Source organism: Vicia villosa, unplaced genomic scaffold (genome assembly GCF_029867415.1).
Source record: "Vicia villosa cultivar HV-30 ecotype Madison, WI unplaced genomic scaffold, Vvil1.0 ctg.000799F_1_1, whole genome shotgun sequence".
NCBI classification, from domain to species: domain Eukaryota; kingdom Viridiplantae; phylum Streptophyta; class Magnoliopsida; order Fabales; family Fabaceae; genus Vicia; species Vicia villosa.
In genome coordinates, this window is record NW_026705354.1 from 345300 (window position 1) to 367445 (window position 22146).

The 22146-nt window shown below is 36.8% G+C and overlaps 1 protein-coding gene across 1 annotated transcript; it reads left to right on the forward strand.

Annotated features, from left to right (window-relative positions):
* The first annotated feature begins 699 nt into the window (after positions 1 to 699).
* On the forward strand, positions 700 to 21282 carry LOC131631279 (zinc finger BED domain-containing protein RICESLEEPER 1-like). The gene is made up of 6 exons (XM_058902074.1): positions 700 to 844; positions 941 to 1180; positions 1328 to 1579; positions 18155 to 19676; positions 20582 to 21125; positions 21208 to 21282. Exons 1-6 carry the CDS (start codon positions 700 to 702, stop codon positions 21280 to 21282), a joined length of 2778 nt encoding a protein of 925 aa, XP_058758057.1.
* The last annotated feature ends 864 nt before the right edge of the window (positions 21283 to 22146 follow it).

Consider the following 22146-nt stretch of genomic DNA (forward strand, 5'->3'; position numbering starts at 1 on the left):
AGATGGATGATTCAAATGCGTGTATTATTTGGTGCTCAAGATGTTCTAGATCTTGTCACTGGAGGATATATTCCGGTTGCAGCGGATGCAACGGAAGAACAAAGAGAAGCGCAGAGAGAGACGAAGAAGAGAGACCAAAAGGCGTTGTTCTTCATCCATCAGTGTGTGGATGTGAATGTGTTTGAGAAGATTGCTGATTCTATGACGTCAAAGGAGGCGTGGGATATACTGGTCAGGTGTTACGATGGTGACGTATCAGTGAAGAAGGTGAAGCTTCAATCCCTGAGAAAGCAATATAAGAATCTCAACATGAAGAACAATGAGAAAGTCTCTGAGTATATCTCTAGAGTGATTGTGATCACTAATGAGATGAAGGCTTGTGGAGAAACTCTTTCTGAACAAGTAATCATAGAGAAGATATTGAGGTCACTTACTCCTCAATTTGATTATATTGTTGTAGCCATTGAACATTCTAAAGATCTGGACACCATGAGAATAGAAGAGCTGCAAAGTAGTCTAGAAGCGCAAGAGTTGCGTCTGACTGAAAGAACTTCTGAGAGAGAAGTTGAGCAGGCTCTGAAGGCTTCTTTTGTCAAGAAGGACCAGAAGCTGAAAAAACATGGTAGGTCGCAGAAGTCAGAAGTCTTCTATTCTGATGAGGAGAAACATCAGAAGGGAAAGGAGAAGTATGACAAGAGAATGGTTCAGTGTTACTGTTGTAATAGGTTTGGCCACTTTGCTAAAGATTGTTGGTCAAACAAAGAAGAAGCAAAAATAGCCAGAGGAGATTCTGATGATGAACCTGTGCTATTAATGGCTTATGAATCTGATGAGGAACCTGTGAGTTTGTCATTTTCTGATGCTGAAGGGGAAGAAGATAACTCTGAATATTCTGAAGGAGTATTTTTATATGATTCAGAATCAGAAGATGACTTTGAAGATTCTGAAGAAGAGTCAGAATATGAGGTTTCTGAAGATGAGTCAGAATTAGAAGATGACTCTGAAGCTGAAGACAAGTCAGAATCCGAAGGTGATTCTGAGTCTGAAGGAGAATCAGAAGATGAGTCAGAATCTGAAGAAGATTCTGCTTCTGATGATGAGTCAGAACTTGAAAGTTCTGAAGAAGAGTTAGAGTCAGAAGATGAAGAATCTTCTGGAGACTCTAAAGATGAGTCAGATGGTGAATCTGATTCTAATCCAGATTTTGATGATGATCAGGAATCTGGTGGTGGTCATGCTTCTGGAAGGGAAAACTCTGAAGACATAGGTTCTGGAGGACAAGCTTCTAAAGATGATCATGTTTTTGGTGTTAATCATGACGTTGTAGGTGGAACTTCAGAAGGCGGAGCTTCTGAAGGTAGTCCAGCTTCTGGTGGTGGTCATGATTCTGAAAGAAAAGATTATGAAGTTGGAACTTCTGAAGGCAGAGCTTCTGAAGGCGATCCAACTTCTAAAGGTGGTGGTTTTGAACAAAACCCAGGAGTTAACAAAGGTGGAACTTCTGGTGGTAATCAAACTTCTGAAGAAAATCCAGAAGGAGATATGGTTCCAGAATCAGAAGGAGATTATGAACTATTGGGTATTGAAGAAGCACTCGAGAAGAAAGGCTGGCTGAATGCCATAAAAGAAGAACTTGAGGCTTTAGAAGGAAACAAGACTTGGAAGTTAACTAAGCTTCCAAAGGAGAAGAAAACCATCAGCGTCAGATGGGTTTTCAAGGAGAAATCTGCATTTCTAAATGGAGTATCAGAAGTTGCACACTGTAGCAACCAGAAGAAACTTGCAGATGTTCTGATGAAGGATGTCAAGACTGAACACCTTATCCGTTTGAGGGATGGAGTTGGTGTTGTAGATTTTGGCTAGCTGAATATGAATTAAGGGATGGTATTGAAGAGTAATTCAATATTCAGAAGAGGTTGTTAATCAGAAGCAGATGCTTCTGATGTTCTGATGTGGGCTGATCTTCTGATTGTTACTCAGAAGATGTTGTTGACCAGAAGATGTTATCTTCTGGGTCCCATTAGCTTAGCTGTTTAGTAGTAAGGGTACTTTAGTATTTTTGTAGTATTGTACTGTTTGTACTCTAAACTTGTTCACTAAGTTTAGTCTGTTAGGGCTTAGGTGGCAAATTTTCTTTTCTTATAAATAGCCTTGTAGTAGCTATCATTTATTAACAACGCAAATAGAATACAACATTTATTCTCTCATCTCTTTTGCGCCGTTATTCTCTTTGTCACCATCTTTATTCATTGTGCACCAACAATTCACCCATATTCACTTCCTTCTATAACTCACCTTTTAGAAAGATGATATTTACGTCCATTTGGTGAATCTACAAGCCTTAATGAAGTCAAAATAGTTGCAGCGTGGTTAATAGCGCTTTTAAAGTGATATCAAACTAAAATATTTACAATAGCAACGTGGTTAATAGCAAGCGCTATCAAAAACAAAAAAACGCTATTAAATAGTTTTTTTTAGTAGTGCAATTCTTGATGAGTTTTTCTTTGAAACTAAAAAGAAGTTATCTTTATAGGTAATGTCATACTTTTGAATTAAACATTTGGTGACAAGTCTAGATTTATACTTTTGGTGCTATTTTTGTCTTTTCGAGTTAATATTAGTCTTTAAAATTCATTTACAACTAACTTAGTTTTAACCATTAGGAAGCTCAGCTAAATTGCACACATATTATTGTCAACCAAAGATTTTATATTCTTTCAATACTTAACGAAACTAGATCCTCATCAATACTTAAGTCAAATACATGTTCGAAAGTGTAGATACTATATTCTTTCAAAACATCTATCCTTATTTTCCTTTCTAACCTTATTACTTAAATTTCGAAAATTTCTTTGCCAACCTCCCAACCTTCTAGTTCACCTCTGGTGAAAAACCCAAACTACCCCTGACTTCGGAAATGAACTTCCGAACTGCATGAAAAAGGTGTTTTCGGAAGTTCATCTCCGAAAGCGCCTTTTTTTTTAAAAATTGTCTTATTTCGGAAGTTCATTTCCGAAACCACAATTTCGGAAATGAACATCCGAAATAAGACACGTTCTGCAGATTAAGCAGAACACTCCCCCTCCCCCATTCATTTACCCTAATCCAACATCAAACAACACCAAAGGCGAAATTTTGTTAAAAGACTTCCAAGGCAACATCAAAGGCTCCAACAAGCTTCCTATACTACATTAAAAAGCACTCCAACCTCTTCAATCGGTAAGCATTTTGAGTTTTAGATCTATGCTTAAAATTGATATTAGGGTGTTTACAAATAGGAAAATATGTATTAGGTTAGGTTGGTACTGGTATTTAGGATGTTTAGTATGTGTAGACATAGGTTTAAAGTTTGATTTTGGGGTCTGCCATTGTAGGTTGCAGAAAAGCTCTGCGCAAGGGTGTTTCGGAAGTTCATTTCCGAAAACACCTCCATCCCAGTTTCGGAAATGAACTTCCGAACTGTATCAGAAGTGCATTTTTTTTTGTTTTTTCATTTGTCTCGCATATTAATCGATTTCGATTGTTTACAGGAACATGTCAGGCAACCAGCCAGCACGCATCAGACAGGGCAGGGAGTCCCAGACTGCGTCGGTTAGACGCGAGCGGGCGGCGGCGCAGCTGGCGTCGACACGCGGGCGGGGCCGGGGACGTCGTGTGCACGTTCCACAGGACTTGGTGGAGAGTTCATCTGCTTCAGGCTCTAGGAGTAGGCTGGCTCGGGTATCTTCTTCCCGCCAGCGAGAGGAGGAGGATGAGGATGAGGATGAGGAGGAGGAGGAGGTCATACCGGATGTTGACCCTCCAGTCGGGGAGGAGGAGGAGCAGGAGGAGCAGGAGGTGGATAGCTATCCGGGAGGGCCTTTTGACACTTCCCTGCTGATTCACTACCAGGATCACGTCGCTCGGCGGATCTGGGAGGGAGAGGTATTTTTTTTAACTTAGCCGTTTATTTGTCACTATTTTTTATAATTTTACCGTTTATTTCTCGCTTATTTGTTTTTTTTTGTAACAGGAGAGAGAGCCATTGAAAATGGTGAACCACTCCAGGAAGATTTTCGGTCTGTTTAAACCAGCAGCTCAGTGGTTTAACGACCATGTGCGAGGTTCAGGGCTTAGCGGGCTCTGCATGACCGGGTACACCACCATCAGCATCGGCATGCAGGGGGCATTTGTGGAGCGCTGGCACAAGGAGACGTCTTCTTTCCACTTGCCGGTGGGGGAGTTGACGATCACCTTGCATGACGTCCAGTGTCTTCTCCACCTGCCTATTAGGGGGCCGCTGTTGCACCACTCTAGGATCCAGAGGGTCGAGGCCATTGAGTGGATGATGCACTATTTGGGCCTACCGCACGAGGTTGCTCACTTTGAGTGCGTCACGACTTGTGGGCCTCATGTCCGGTTCACTACACTGAGCATCTATTTTGAGTTCCACCTGGACGCGGCGGCCGAGGCCGAGCAAGAGGATAACGACCTTGATCGGAAAAATAGCAAGTGTACTATTTTGCCTCTTGTAATAATAGGGAAAATTCCCCGAATGTCGATCTCAGGGACTGCGCAGGAATAATGAGTTCAATTCAAGGTTCAATTAAACAAAAACTTCAATGGGGTTTTGTTTGGTAATTATAACTTAACGAAAAATAGAATAAGCAGTAAATGAAATTGACTTTGTAATAAAGATGAGTAATATGCTAGGGATAGTGGATGATTGACAATGTAACAACTCTGAAATTTCTATTGCAACAACTTATTTTAAATAATCAATTACCGGTTCTTAAGGTTGTTTGATCCTAAGTCCTTAGTGAAAAAACCTTTGATCCTTCATCCTAAACCCTAAGTCCTTAGAGGTTTACAATGAAATCAAGCAATTAAGTTATCAAGAATATCCGGTTACTATAAGGTATTCCTAGTCCTAGGTAATATCTATTATAGCATATTCTCATGAAAGCATTATCAATGGTGGTCCGCCTAAATGATAATCATAGATCAATTCCAATTTGTCCGAAAGGAAAAGCATTAGAAACATCAAGAGAATAAATCAACAATTAAAAACATGATTGTTATTGCAATTGCAAACTCAGAGTCATTACAAAGTTAAATCAGAGCCACCCCCCTAGCATTGGGGAGTTTAGCTACTCATAGTATTCAAAGAAAACACAATATAGAATAAAGACATTACAAGAAATTGGAGGAGATTGAATCTTCAATTGCTTCCGTTCATGAAGATCTTCTTCTCTCCCAAACCCTTGCTTTCTCCAATCTTTTATCGTATTCTTTTCTCTAATCTGTCCAAAGTGTCTCTTTTCTTTTCCCTAAGGTTGTTTTTATACTCTCTCTTCTATTCCGGTTGAAACCAAATGCCAAGAATACCCTTCATGATCCTATTTGAGTGAGGAAGCGTAAAAACACATATTCAGCCCGCGCTCATCAACACGGGCCGTGTTCCTGCACACGGGCGCCCGTGTTGATCCTCTGACTTTGGTTCAAACTCGCATTTCCAGCCACATTTCAACACGGGTGCCCGTGTTGATTAACACGGTCCGTGTGAATCCTTAACTTCATAATTTGGCTTTGTGTTCTTCATCAAAGTTGTAGCCCTTTTCGTTAGCGAAATTTTGCCACCGGAACCGCGTCATTCCGAGTTACGAAGCTCTAGTTATGATCAAAATACTACACGCATATCACGATGAGAAACATGCTGAAAATTTCCATATCTCACACTTGCTAACACAAGTCGTGTCAGCCCCGTGACTTTCATCTCTTTTGCATTTTCTTTGCCACGCTTCATCCTACATGGCCAGTTTCATGTGACACAGGCGGTCGTGTCAGACCTCATGTAGCTTGACTTTTCACTTCCTTCAAAACTCCCCTTTTTGTACTTTTTGGCATTGATTCGTCTCGATTTATTCCTTTAAGCCTGCAAACAGTAAAATACACAACCAAAGCATAAAATGTAGAATAAAGAAATAAAACACTCAATAACATAACTTAAACATACTTAAAAGCAACGGTAAATATATGTGTGAAAACCACTGATCAAACTCCCCCAAACTTAAACCGTTGCTTGACCTCAAGCGACAATTACAAAAGTTAATGACCCTCAAAGCACACGGTGTTCATACGTGAGATATCCGTCTGTACTGATCAAGAAACAGTTGGTTCGGCATTCACATGACGCGACGAGTTTTGTTCCCACATTAACCTCAAGCTCCCGTTTTGGATACCTCTCCAACTATGCTTTGCACTTAAGTCTCTTTCTGATTTTCCTCCTCTTTCATTCGGACAATCATATTAAGGCACTGCATCTCTTATAATACTCATCACTTGCATGAGACGAATCAAAGCTTCTTATTTTCTTTTCGTGGCACCAAACTAGCAGCATTGGCTACTTTTTATTACCGATGAAATTTTCAAACTTTGCAGTTATATATTATCCTTTTGGACGACGTTTGGGGATCAATCTCCTTTGGGCTGAATAACCGGGTGAGGGTTACCCACTTAGCGAGCCGATTGCCTTTTACCGCCTTTTCATCATTTGGTGCCAACTTTATATCTCTTTATTTTTTTTTCAACCAGTCACCATGCAAATGAATCTGAATTATGCCAGACTGTATCAATAAACTACTCAAGAAGTACTTCTCAAGAGACAAGTACTATGGTGCAAATCTACACGTTAGACTCGTATTTCTTTTAGGGAACCAAGGGTGTTTAAACAAACCTCTTCTTGTCACATTATTCCGCACTTCTTGTCCTCAAACAAACCTCGCTTCATCTCTATATACTATTCCCGATCGCTCTTTAGGATCAAAACTTTCTTCAACAAAAATTAAAATTTCGGTCAAAATTTGGGCAGAATTCACTATATGGTTTCACATCATACCAATAACATAAAAATAAAATGCAAAGAGAAGAACCTCCCCCAAACTTGAACTAAACATTGGCCTCAATGTTTCAGAACGAGCCTGAGAGAGGTGACTCACAGAGGGTAATGCACTCTAATGATCACTTCCAAGCTTTCACCAGAGACGTCCTCTTTTATTTCCTGAAAATAAAATAAACAAACAGAGAAATTAATTATTAAAAGTGTGGGTTGCCTCCCACAAAGCGCTTCGTTTAACGTCGCATGGCTCGACGGTCCAATACCCTTTATTAAGGAGGGTATTTTCGCTTCCACACCTGGTTGCTTTTCACCTTCGCAACCAAAAATTCATGATGATGAAAAGTATGGACAACTTTTTTCTTCAATTCACTTCCCACATTCTTCTTCTCACCTTGCTCTTTCTTAGGACTTTTGATAGCTATATGAGTTGGTTCCACCAGAGAGGCTATGCTTGAAACTTTTTCTTGGAGATGTTTAGGGCTTTTGTATTCTCCCTCACTTTCGATCATACCAACAGAAGCTTGATCATTTACACCTGCACTTTGTTTCTTGACTTCTAACATCTTTAAGGTTACTTCTTCATTAAAGGCTTTCACCGTCAGAGTCCCTTTCTCAATGTTAAAGTTGCAACGACTTGTCAACAAAAATGGTCTCCCAAGAAGGATAGGAGTTTCTTCATCTTCAGGAATATCCATGATGTGGAAGTCAACAGGGAATACAAACTTATCAACCTCCACTAGTACGTCCTCAGCTACCCCATATGATTTCTTGATGGTGTGATCAGCGAACTTCAACTTTGTCTCACTTTCACTTATCTTTCCCAATTCAAGCTTTTTAAAGATAGATAATGGCATTAAACTCACACTAGAACCAGAATCAATGAGTACCTTTTTAAACATTCTGTTCTTGATGGTACATGGTATCGCCACCGCTCCAGGGTCTTTCTTCTTGATGGGAATCTTCCTTGCTGGAGAGACTATACTACACTTTTCAGTTACCACTTCAGGTTCCCCTCCTACAGGTCTCTTTTTAGAAATCACTTCTTTCATGAATTTCTTGTACAAAGGCATATTCTCCAGTGCTTCAAAGAAGGGTAAGTTAATCTCTAACTTTTTGAACATTGCAGCAAACTTCTCAAAATCCTTATCTTTTGAATCCTTCTTGGCTACTCTAGAGGGGAATGGTAATTTAATCACCGGTTTAGCCTCCTTTTTATTTTTCTCTTCAAGTGGCTTAACCGGTAGTACCACTACTTCAGGTTCTTTCACATTCTCTCTTATTTCAAGATCTACCTCTATTACCAAGTTGTCATCTATTTCCTTTTTTTCTTCAGACTCTGGTATTTTATGACTTCTTGTTGTGACAGCATTGATATTCTCTTGGTTTTTTGGATTTTTCACAGTTGAGCTCGGAAGGGTACCTTGTGCCTGTAGAGTGAGATGTTGTGCTATCTGACCCACTTGAACTTCCAGATTTTTGATTGAAGCTGTGGTGTTCCTATGGTTGTTTCTCGTCTCTTCTTGAAATAGAGAACATTGTTCGACCAGTCTCTCAATAGCTACTTCCCATTCTGCCTTCTGAGGCACTTGTTGTTGCTGATCTTTCCAAGAGAAGTTTGGATGATTCTTCCACCCCAGATTATAGGTGTTAGAATAAGGATTGTTCTGCTTCAAGAACTTGATCTCTTCAATTTGTTGAGGAGTTGCAAAACAATATACAGTTTGGTGAGGACCTTGGCAAATTTCACAGATTACAGGTTGAGCTTGTTGGACTTGAGCAACCTGTTGAGTACCTATATTCATCGCCTTCAATCTCTTTTCTATCTCTGCAGCTATTGCATCTTCAACCCGAATTTTTGAGGTTTCCAACTTCAGATCAATAACTCTTTCCGGCTTATTAGTACACCTGTCATACAATTCCAAATGCTCATTTGCAGCTATCGCTTCAATGATCTTGATAATTCCGGAGGCTGTTGTGAAATTTGTTGAGCCTCCAGCTGCTGTATCGATTAACTGCTTTGTTTTCATTTTCAGCCCATTGACAAATATTTGCATTTGGTCGGTTTTGTCCATGTTGTGAGTGGGACATGCTACTAGGGTCCTCTTGAATCTTTTATAAGCATCTCCTAAGAGTTCACCCTCCTGCTGCTTGAAATTCAAAATATCATACCTCTTCCTTATAAAGACCGAGGCGGGAAAATACTCATTCAAGAAAGCCTTTTCCATTTCTTCCCATGACGTGATGCTGCCCGCTAGAAGGGAATAAAACCACTCTTCTGCTTCTTCTGCCAAGGTGAATGGGAACATTCTCAGCTTCTTGGCCTCTTCTGTATGACCTTCGATTTTCAAAGTTGTACTCATGGTCAGAAACCTCTGTAGGTGCTTGTTTGCATCTTCATTAACCTTTCCGGTGAAAGGCTTTCTTTCGAGCTGAGTGATGGTGCATGGATGCAATTGAAAATTAGGAACATTCACCGGTTGGTTGATAATTGTTTGTCTTCCCCCCGGTGTATTTGCAACACCATAGTCTCCAAGAAGTCTCTCAGGTAGAGGTGGATTCTCGCCCATAACTTCTTCTTCACTTTCAGAATCTGAATGAACTGTCACAACTTCTTCTTCGGATTCCAGTTTATTTTGACGAGCTTGTCTACGCCTTGCGTGCAAGGTTCTTTCAATTTCTGCGTCAAAAGATAAATCAGCTGAGGACTTTCCTCGCATACAAAGATTAGAGCAGATTAGTCGAAATTAGAAAAGAAATAAAAATGCAGAAAATAAAATTTTAGTCGCAGAGCAACAAAATTCTAACTGAACTCAACTTAAACTCAATATTATGGCAGTCCCCGGCAACGGCGCCAAAAACTTGATCGGAAAAATAGCAAGTGTACTATTTTGCCTCTTGTAATAATAGGGAAAATTCCCCGAATGTCGATCTCAGGGACTGCGCAGGAATAATGAGTTCAATTCAAGGTTCAATTAAACAAAAACTTCAATGGGGTTTTGTTTGGTAATTAACGAAAAATAGAATAAGCAGTAAATGAAATTGACTTTGTAACAAAGATGAGTAATATGCTAGGGATAGTGGATGATTGACAATGTAACAACTCTGAAATTTCTATTGCAACAACTTATTTTAAATAATCAATTACCGGTTCTTAAGGTTGTTTGATCCTAAGTCCTTAGTGAAAAAACCTTTGATCCTTCATCCTAAACCCTAAGTCCTTAGAGGTTTACAATGAAATCAAGCAATTAAGTTATCAAGAATATCCGGTTACTATAAGGTATTCCTAGTCCTAGGTAATATCTATTATAGCATATTCTCATGAAAGCATTATCAATGGTGGTCCGCCTAAATGATAATCATAGATCAATTCCAATTTGTCCGAAAGGAAAAGCATTAGAAACATCAAGAGAATAAATCAACAATTAAAAACATGATTGTTATTGCAATTGCAAACTCAGAGTCATTACAAAGTTAAATCAGAGCCACCCCCCTAGCATTGGGGGGTTTAGCTACTCATAGTATTCAAAGAAAACACAATATAGAATAAAGACATTACAAGAAATTGGAGGAGATTGAATCTTCAATTGCTTCCGTTCATGAAGATCTTCTTCTCTCCCAAACCCTTGCTTTCTCCAATCTTTTATCGTATTCTTTTCTCTAATCTGTCCAAAGTGTCTCTTTTCTTTTCCCTAAGGTTGTTTTTATACTCTCTCTTCTATTCCGGTTGAAACCAAATGCCAAGAATACCCTTCATGATCCTATTTGAGTGAGGAAGCGTAAAAACACATATTCAGCCCGCGCTCATCAACACGGGCCGTGTTCCTGCACACGGGCGCCCGTGTTGATCCTCTGACTTTGGTTCAAACTCGCATTTCCAGCCACATTTCAACACGGGTGCCCGTGTTGATTAACACGGTCCGTGTGAATCCTTAACTTCATAATTTGGCTTTGTGTTCTTCATCAAAGTTGTAGCCCTTTTCGTTAGCGAAATTTTGCCACCGGAACCGCGTCATTCCGAGTTACGAAGCTCTAGTTATGATCAAAATACTACACGCATATCACGATGAGAAACATGCTGAAAATTTCCATATCTCACACTTGCTAACACAAGTCGTGTCAGCCCCGTGACTTTCATCTCTTTTGCATTTTCTTTGCCACGCTTCATCCTACATGGCCAGTTTCATGTGACACAGGCGGTCGTGTCAGACCTCATGTAGCTTGACTTTTCACTTCCTTCAAAACTCCCCTTTTTGTACTTTTTGGCATTGATTCGTCTCGATTTATTCCTTTAAGCCTGCAAACAGTAAAATACACAACCAAAGCATAAAATGTAGAATAAAGAAATAAAACACTCAATAACATAACTTAAACATACTTAAAAGCAACGGTAAATATATGTGTGAAAACCACTGATCAGACCTATTTAGGGAGTACCTCCGCGGCTGCGCTCTCCGGTGCTGGTACATGCATGTGGTAGGCGCTGCATGCTTTGTGGACAAGAGTGCCAGGTACGTCGACGTGGCCTACCTCCGCTATTTCATGGACCTGGATACCGTTCACCAGTGGAACTGGGGGTCAGCTACTCTGGCATATCTCTACCAGAAGCTGAATGAGGCCTCCAACTGGAGGACGAGGCAGTTGGTCGGATCCTGCACACTGCTTACGGTACGTTTTATTTTAATACATTATCGTATTTATTTATTTATATATGTTTCGTATTTAATTTTAATACATTATCTTGTTTCTGTTTCAGAGCTGGATCATCTCCTACTTCTCCCGCATCCACGGCTTTCACATCGATCCTGCGTACGTGGACGCCATGCCCAGGGCCGCCAGATACGCTCTCCAGAGGGGGAACGATGCGGTGGGACCATACCGTCTGTACTTGGACCGCACGATGCACGACGACGTCACCTGGAGGCCGTTCGTCGACTACGCTCAGATTGTCCCCTTTGACGACATTGCTCTATATTCAGGCTGGTTGGCATGCGGGACCGGCATCATGGTTCGATATCTCCCTGAGCGGTGCATGCGTCAGTTCGGATTCGTGCAGCGGATACCCAGGTCACCCTTTGAGGCTGCTCCCGACACTGTGACCCGAGTGCAGCTCACTGCCATATGGGAGGACTGGGAGCATCATGTGGTACCAGAGGAGTACCGTCTCACTCGGGTCACCCAGGACTGGCACAGTGAGGAGGGATACGTCACATGGTTCTACCGGGTGTCACATCCTCTTCTGAGACCCGACATTCCCGGCGCTCCTAGGCCAGCACACGAGGAGATCCTGGAGAACCAGCAGGCCGAGGATGATCACGCCATTGATCTCATGCCGATCTGCCAGCGGATATCGATGCTTGGGCGGGACGCGTTGGGTCGAGGTATCGTGGAGCGGGGCGGTCCAGAGGCAGTCGCCGTGATGGAGATGATCGTCACTGATGCGGACCGTGCGGCGACATACAGGCGGCAGAGGAGGTCTCAGGGCGAGAGATTTAGGCACACCCAGTAGTGGTCGGGTTTATATATTTTTTGTTATCGGATTGTATCTTTAGCACACTGTTTTTATTTTTTTCGGTTTGTATATATTATTTTCATCGGATTAGTATTTTTTTTTGTTTATTTATCATATTAGTATTTTCAGTTTATCTATTGCTTATTTTATTTGGCGTTTGCGTTTAATTAAAATGCGAGACTGTTATGAAAAAACATAAAAAAAAAACACAGTTTCTGCATAATTCGGAAGTTCATTTCCGAAGACACCCCCCATGAGGTGTTTTCGGAAGTTCATCTCCGAAGACACCCCCCATGGGGTGTTTTCGGAGATGCACTTCCGAATTAAGGAAATTTTTTAAAATAAAAAAGCGCTTCGGAAGTTCATTTCCGAAGCAGGGGTATTTTGGAATTTTCGTTGGGGGTGACCCCCATAGGGAGGTGGCCAAAGAAAAAACCTAAATTTCTTGTGATTCGTCTATCAACCGTTCTTATTCATTTGTGATTGTACATTACCAATAGGTTCATTATATTTTAAATATTATTTTAGTCTCTTTATAATGCTAGGAAGTAATTCGATAAGAGTGACAACAACATAATAATAAGATTTAGATGAATAAGATTAACCACTTATTTGATTTCTCATTCCTACTAAATTGATCATTTTCAATAAAATGAGCATTATCAAAGTCAATTATTCTCGTATTATAGTTTGATAATAAAAATGACTTGTTTTTATTTTTCATGATAGATAATGAAAAATTGGTTAACGATTCTAGCATCAAGCTTCTTTTTAAATTGATTAAACACCTTTAATTTTGTTGGAAAACTCTAAATTAAATATGTTTTAAACTAGTTTTCCTTTATGTCACTATTCATAATTAGTCTTAGGAACGACCTTACTTGACATTCTATTGAAAAAAAAGGCATTAGTACTTAATGTATATGTCCACAATGATAATTGGTACAATATTATAATTTAATATTGATCTAATCATATCTATGAGACTAAAATTTCACCTTACAATCACACTATTTTGTAAATATTTTTCATGTATTGTATATTGTACTATGCTACGACTTTCTCATTCCACAATATTTTTCACCTATAACAAACATCACTATCTTTACTTCTCTATTCAATTGTGTTTCTATCTCATCAATAAACACCTTAAATATGTCCACTAATTAAATTTTTTATGAAGTATGTATAAATAAAAGTAATGCAGAAAGTCATCAATGAAGATCATCACTACAACAAATAATAGATTTTGTAATGAACTTTTACTTTGACCACTTAATCCACCGAGGTGAAATATATTCTATCAGGTGTATTTCTTTCATTTTAATTTTTAATCCACTTTTTCTCCTAATTATTTTTAACAACTATAAGAAAACTTTCTTCAGGACACACTTCAAATCCCATCGCCAACAGTTTTATATTTTTATTTATTTTTAAGCCACTTTCCCTCTTGATTGGTAAAAAAAACCGAGGTGAAAAGTTGTTCGACTTTTTATTAATTAAAAAAAATTACCTTTCCCCACGATTGATAATCCCGACCGTGGTGAAAATTTGCATTGGTCATGGGTTCGACTCCCATCGCCAACAATTTTGAGTTTTATTTATAATAGAAGTGACATATTCTTTATTTTTTATTTTAAATTAAAAATAAATTACATTTCTCCACATTAGGAATTCCAACTGTAGGAAAAAGTCATTGAGTTTTGTTTTTTCAAGATATATAACACTCTACGCTAATTCATTTTTTACATAAATGAAATCTGTCGTGCTCTATATGAACTTCATATTTACCTCCAAACACTATTACAAAATATACCTTTGATAACACCATATTACTACGGCCATTTAAATAACCGTAGTAATAACTCATTTTCGTGTGCCTCAATTATTTATTATTTTCTTAAAAGAGATTGCATCACGGTCCTTAATAACAATCATTGTGATAGATAAAAGGTTACTTGCTACGATTCCCAACATTAACAATTTTTTTTATACAAAAATAGCTTATCCTTATAGTCTTATAAATATATTAATATTAAAATACTTATTACAACAGTTATTACCAGAAACCGTTGTGAATAGTACTTACACACACACACACGCACGCACGCACGCACGCACGCACGCACGCACGCACGCACGCACGCACGCACGCACGCACGCACGCACACACACACACACACACACACACACACACATATATATATATAAGAAAAGTTATCAAGCTTCAACACAAAATAATCACTCTCAAAACAAAACTCTAACATCTCTCTTCCACATAGAAGCTTCAACACAAAATAATCACTCTCAAAACAAAACTCTAACATCTCTCTTCCACATAGGGGTGGAAATAGGCCAGGCCGATAACAGGGGCCTACAGGCTAGCCTATATAGGCTCAGGCCAGGCCACACATTATTTTTAAATAGAAAAGGCCTAGGCTTTTTTACAAGCCTCTTTAGTTAAAAGGCTAGGCCTCAGACTCTAGAAAAAGCCTTTTAAACCTATCAAGCCGGCCTATTTAAATAAACATGAATACTTTTTTATTATCATTATGTTATATTTTGTACTTTGAATTAAAATACATAAATAAAACTTAGTTATCTTGAAGAACTGGTGAAAATAAGATGAAAACACCTGATGAATATTGTTTTCATAAGTTCTCTTAAACAAATAGTCTCCTAGAACTTATGCTAATATGTAAGTTAAAAAAAGTCAATGCAAACAAATTTTTAGTCTCTTGGTCTTTTAGTTAATTAGTCTATTTAAACATTATTTTAATTGTTTATTTACATATGTCTAAAACAAATAGGCTTTTATGTAGGCTAACAGGCTAACCAGGCCTTCGAAAAGGCCAGGCCCAGGCCTAAAAAATAAGCCTATGACAGGCTACAGGCCAGGCTTAGGCTTTAGTTTTTTTGACAGGCCAGGCTTAGGCCTTGCAAAGCCTAGCTCGGCCCAGCCTATTTCCACCCCTTTCCACATGCAACAGACTCGCTCTCATAAGCTTCTTCATACTAAAAGGTTATCAAGTTCATACGCTTTATCTTTCTTCTTCTTCATAAGTTTTCTTCTATGTTATTCATATACTTTCTTCCATTTTTATGTGTATAGGTACCTCCCTTTATCTTTGTTTTTCATACACTTTCTTCTTTATCATTCCATTTCGTATTACAAAGAGTTTTCACCTAGCATAATTTTGTGTTTTTTGGGTTATCTCACTTACCATATCTGTTCCATGTATGACACTATTTACATTTGGCATATGGTGTTTTTTGACTTGTAGGTTCACAAATGGTTTGTCTTTCTATGGAAAAACAATATAAGAAGAACATTTTCATTTTCCACGAACCTTTTCAATAAAAGGTACGTATGTGAAATATTTTATGAGTTGATATGTTGTTCTGGTTTTGTTGATAAATATTGTTGTATGTTGTTGTTGTTGATAAATGTTTCTTAGAATAAGAACAAAACATTGTTAAGTCACAAAGAATGGGTCTGATTCACAAATAGTTTGTGTAGCTATGGAGAAAGTCAATACAAGAAGAATGAAACTGTTATGGGAGCTTCATCGGCCTTGTATTTTTTTTCATAGCAACACAAAGTAGATCAACTTCAGTTCATTCTGAGACAAGTATATAATTTCCCCGTCTTCATTCTCCATGATTTTTTTTAATAAAAGGTACGTTTGTGAAACATTTAATGAGTTGATATATTGTTGTTGTTTTGTAGATAAATATTAATAAATATTTTTGTATATTATTTTTGTTGATAAATGTTTCTCAGAACAAGAACAAAACATTGCTAAGTCACAAGAAAAAACCTTCTTGTGACTTAACAATGTTTTGATTTTGTGAATCTTGCATCATTAATTTATTAAATAGATTGACAAAAGATTCAGTTAAGCTTATTATATCTTATGTAGATTGTCCGTTTCACAAGCCTTTCACTAAACATGCATTCATTTAAATTTATTTAGAAAATAATAATCTAAAAATTAAGTTATATTTGAAAACCAACTTAGATCAATTAATGATTTTCGAAGCATGCATTTCGTAATTCATATCTCACTATTTAGCATATAAAATTTGGTTCAATGTCCTAAGTTCTTCATAGAAACGATTCATTCTCTTCAAGTTTATTTTGAAAATATCAATTTGTAGACTAATTCGAACTCATCATCGTCACTATCATCATCATCATCATCATTATTATTTCGAACGATGTTGATGATTATTATGATGGAAGTGATGATGATGAATCCGAATTAGTAAATAAATTGATGCTTTTCAAAATAAACTAGAAGAAAAGAAACTGTTGCTATGAAGAACTTAGGACATTGAATCAAATTCTCTATGTTAAAGAGCGAAAGATGAATTACGAGATGCATGAAATTCTAAAAACAGTGGTTCGTTTACGTTATTTTTCAAGAATAAATTAATTTTAGATTATTATCTTCTACATCAATTTGAATGGTTATATATGTTCAGTGAGGTGTAGGAAAAAAAAAGCAATCCATATATTTTATAATAAACTCATGTATACATACCACAACAATTATCTTTTATAACTGTGGTGAAATATTACTATTTATTCTAATTAAATTGCAATTTATGGGTTTCGAACCCATGTCATATATATATATATATATATATATATATATATATATATATATATATATATATATATATCACCACTGTCACACGTCCGTGGTGGAAAGTAACATACTTACAATTAGGGCTGTTATTGGAGCTGAAGAACCAAAATCCACACAGGAACCGGTCCATTGGACCGGCCGAAACGCATGTTGGTCTAGTAATGGATATAATTTTAATCTGTATCCAGAAAAAGAACCGGACCATTTATCCAACGGTTACCCGCTAAGCATTCATATAAATTCTTTAGTTTTTTCATTTCTTCATTTTTTCCTCTCTCTTTTCAGTCTCTCTCTCTCTCTCTCTCTCTCTCTCTCTCTCTCTCTCTCTCTCTCTCTCTCTCGTCTCTCACTTTTCCATTCCGTATCTGTCTCCTAGGGTTTATTCTTTCTCCCAATTTTCGATCAAGCCACAGTGGTTCCTTGCATGAGTGTTTGAATCATTTAAGTTAGTGTGTTTTGTTCAAGACTTCAAGCCTACTACTAGTACTACAATCGTGTAATGTTTCCAAACTCTTTTATTTCTTCTTTCAGCTCTACTATTGTTTACAATTTTTGCATGTTTGATATGTTGAATACTTCTTTACCTGGTATCAATTTTGACATAAAATGTTGGGATTTTAGAATCGTTCTTGACTCTGTTTCAATGATGTTACAAAATTTTGACCTAAACTATTTGAGTATTTGATTTTTTGTTTATATTGCTTGAGTTGTGATAAAAAATGTTTGGGAAGATGATTATGTTGATGAATATTGTTCTTCATTAGGGTTTCGGGGTTTTGAATTGAGGTTCTTTCTGTTTCAATTTCGAACACAATTTTGACCTAAATTGTTTAAGTATTTGATTTGTTCTTTATATTGCTTGAGTTTTGATAAAAAATGTTTGAGTATTTGATTTTGTTGCTGAGTTTTGTTCTTCATTAGGGTTCGGCCTTAGGGTTTTAAACTGAGGTTGTAATTGTATTTATGTTACTCAGTTTTGTTCATTTTTCATTTTACATTATTCTTTGATTGATATTTTTTCTTTTTGCAATGTCTTTTCAAGATTCTTCATTGAATCCAACCATGGATGATCTTATTGATATTAACATGTTGCTTGATGGTAATGGGGAAGAGGAGACAACGAACGAAGGAAATTTGCAGTTACACTTCTAACTGACAACACTACTCAAAATACAACTACTACTCAAAATACTTCTACCACACAAAATACAACTACTGCTGATGATGGTGCAACCCCTCCAGTTGACCTAGATCAGAGTGCTCAAAGCCGGAGAAATGCATTTGGTAAAGCTCCTCGTCCCAAGAAGTATGTTGTTCATATTGAAATGGTTCTTATAGAAATGTCTGATGGTACCAAGAAGTGGAAATGCAGATGGTGTGGTAAGCTTTACACTTATGATGTGAAATGGAAAAGTACTTTTAATGGCAAGAAACATTTAGAAAATTGCATTCAGAGAAAGTTGAGGCTGAAAGGTAATACTGACAAACATGTTGCACAATCTAGGTTAAATGTAGTTTGTGATATTACTCCTTGTTTGGCAACTTCGACATATAATCGTGCTAGGGTTAGAGAGGTTGCAACTCATATGATTCTAGGTTATGAATTTCCTTTTTCTGTTATGGAAGGTGTTATCTTTAATGAGTTTCTTAGAGAAATTTATCCATGGTACAAAAAGATTACTAGACAACAAATTAAGTTTGATTCTGAGACATTTTATGAGGCTGAGAGAGTTAAGATGAAAAAGTCCATGTATTTGATTAACAAGATCAGTCTTACAACTGAACTGTGGTGGTGTGGTGAGCAGATGATATGTTATATGACTGTGACTAGTTATTTCTTTGATTCAAAATGGCAGTTTAACAAAAGAGTTTTATCTTTTAAGAATGTGCCACCACCACATTCATGTGAGGTTTTGTGTAGGGAATTGATTAAGGTCTTGGATGATGGGGGCATAAGGGATAAAGTTGTTTCAATTTCAATTGATAATGCTAGTGCCAATGATAATTGCATTGTTAGGTTGAAGAGAGATTATTCTGGTAGGAGAAATCTACCATTGAATGGTAAAATGTTTCATGTGAGATGTTGTGCACACATCTTAAATTTGTTGGTTCAGGATGGTCTTGATATGATTAAGGTGACTATTGATAAGATTAGAAATGGGGTCAAATACTTGCTGAATTCTGAAACTAAATGCAAAGCCTTCAAAAAACTTGTTGATGAGTTACAACTTGAAGGCAGAATGCAAGTGTTGGGTACTAAGACAAGGTGGAACTCAACTTGGTTGATGTTGTCCACTACATACCACTACAGAGAAGTCTGGCCTAGATATGCCGAAGAAAATGGTGCATTTCTTAAATATTCGCCTGATGCAAATGATTGGGAAGATGTTCATGATATTTGCAAGTTCTTGGAGGTTTTTGCTGATGTTACATCAATTATTAGTGGCACCTCTTACCCTACTGCTAATTTGTTTTTGGATGAGCTTTACATGGTGAAGGTTCTACTTGATAAATCTTCAAGCATCTCAAATAATCCTCAGCTGCAAGCGCTTGCTAATGAAATGAAGTTGAAATGTGACAAGTATTGGTCAGAGTTTAATACATTGATTTGTATTGGTGCAGTTCTTGATCCAAGGTATGTACATTTTACAAGTAGATAGTTAATTATGTTGCCATTATATTGTACAATAGGTAGCTACTATTCTTCTTGGTATGTTTCCTTGAGATTCAACCTTGACCTATGATAAATTATGTTGCCTTGTTGTGAATTGTGTTTCTATTTGATCAATTGGTATTAGTTGAGGTCACTTCTATCTTTCTGATCAAAAAGTACTTCTGTTTGATGAATTATTCATATGATGGATTATGTTGCCTTGTTGTGTAATTCTGTTTGGTTTAATCTTGGCCTATGATGAATTCTGTTGCCTATGAAATAAATGTTGAGGCCATTTCTATCTGTCTGATCTGCTTGTGGTTCTGTTTGATGAATTTTCATATGATGACTTTTGTTTCCTTATTGTGCCTTGTGATTCAATCTTGGCCTATGATGATTCTGTTGCCTATGAAATATTTGTTGAATCCACTTCTATCTATTTGATTCTGCTTCTGGTTATGTTAGATGAATTGTTCATAATATGATTTATGTTGTCTTGTTGTGAATTGTGATTCAACCTTGGCCTATGATGAATTATGTTGTCTTGTTGTGAATCTGAGGCCAATTCAATTATCTAACATTGTGAGTTATGACTCAATTGCACCTATGATTAATTATGTTGCCTATTGAGTTGTGATTTAATTGTGCCTCTGATGAATTATAAAAATATGCTAAATATGAATATGACTATAGAAGTCTGTGAGGCCAATTCTATTACCTTCTTCTAATGTGAGTTTAGTTGTGTCTAGGGCGAATTCTGTTGCCTCATAGTGTCCGTTTTTGCCTATGATGAAATCAAATTCTGAGGCCAAACAATGTTGAAAATAAATTATGCAAATAGGTATAGATGAATTTAAGTTGGTTGATAACTCTACTTGTTCAAATAGGTATAAAATGATCTTTATCAAATGGGTATATCCCTTGTATCTAAATCCTACTCAAGCCACTGCCTATGAACAAGAGTTGGCAACCAACTTAAAATCTATCTTCCAAATGTATCAAGATACCTATGGAACCAATGATGAGAATGTCCTTGTATCTGAGACTTTAGAGGTTGGATCTAGTTCTGGGCTGGGAAGGAGGAGTTTTGAGATGTTTTTAGAAACTATTGTTGGTAACACTAATTCAAAATATGATCTTGAAATATATCTTGAGAAATCTCCCTTGAAAGATCCCCCTAAAACTAAGTTTGATGTTTTAACATGGTGGATGGGGAATGAAGCCAAGTATCCCGTTCTTAGTAAATTGGCAAAGGATATTCTAACTGTTCCAGTTGCAACTGTTGCTTCTGAAGCAACTTTTAATGTTGGTAAAAGGGCTATTGATCCGAAACGATCTTATATGAAAACTAAGACAATTGAAATGGTTCTTTGTGGGGGTGATTGGGTGAAGGAGAAGTATGTAATTAAAAAGGGCTGCACTGCTAGCATTGTAAGTAACCTTTGATTATGATCTATTTTAATTGAATAATTATATTACTTTTGCTTATAAAGTTATCCTTTTACTTTTGTAGCTTGAAGAACCAGAAGATTTAACATATCATTTTGGTGAGGATCCGATTGTCGCTTCTTCTACAACAAAAACTTGAAGATATAATTGCAATGCTAATGATGAGATTGTTCTGAGGCATCATTAACAAATGTAATGATATTTTGTGTTTTTTGAAAACAAAAATTTCATAACTTATGTTTGAACAAGGTTTAATTACTTGCATCAACTTCTATTTGGAACACGAGAACTGATTATGTGAATTTTGATTAAAATGTAATGTGAATGTCAAATACTCAAATTGGAATGAGATTCTGTTAATTTGTTATTGCATTTTATTGCGAAAATGATGTGAATTGATTATGTGAATTTATTTACTGCATATATATATATATATATATATATATATATATATATATATATATATATATATATATATATATATATATATATATATATATATATATATATATATATGAGGTAAACTCTATGATTTTACGTTTTGTTTATGCGTTTTGAATGTACTTAGGCAAAATGAATTAAGGTAAAAACTCGATTATGATAATCTTAGGTATGTGACTCAACCTATGATGACACAAATAAACATAACTCTCATTACACAATTTGCTTCTACCAACACTATGCTCATCATTAAATAAATATCCCACAAAATTAACATAAAGATTGAAACAATATAAACGGTAAATTAAAGTATCCAATCTATAATAATACATATCCTTAAAAATAAAGAAAATAAATTATTTCCAATCCTAAAATTAAAATTCAATTCATCTGAAATTACAAAAGAAACTAAATTCCTAATAAATTGAAGCATTTAAATAAAACTTTATAAGATTTCACTCATGACTGCAAAAACCTAAAAAATCATTTATAATATAGTCACAAAAGCGATCTCACGATCAGAGACACTCAATTTAAACATCGAGATACTATATATATATAT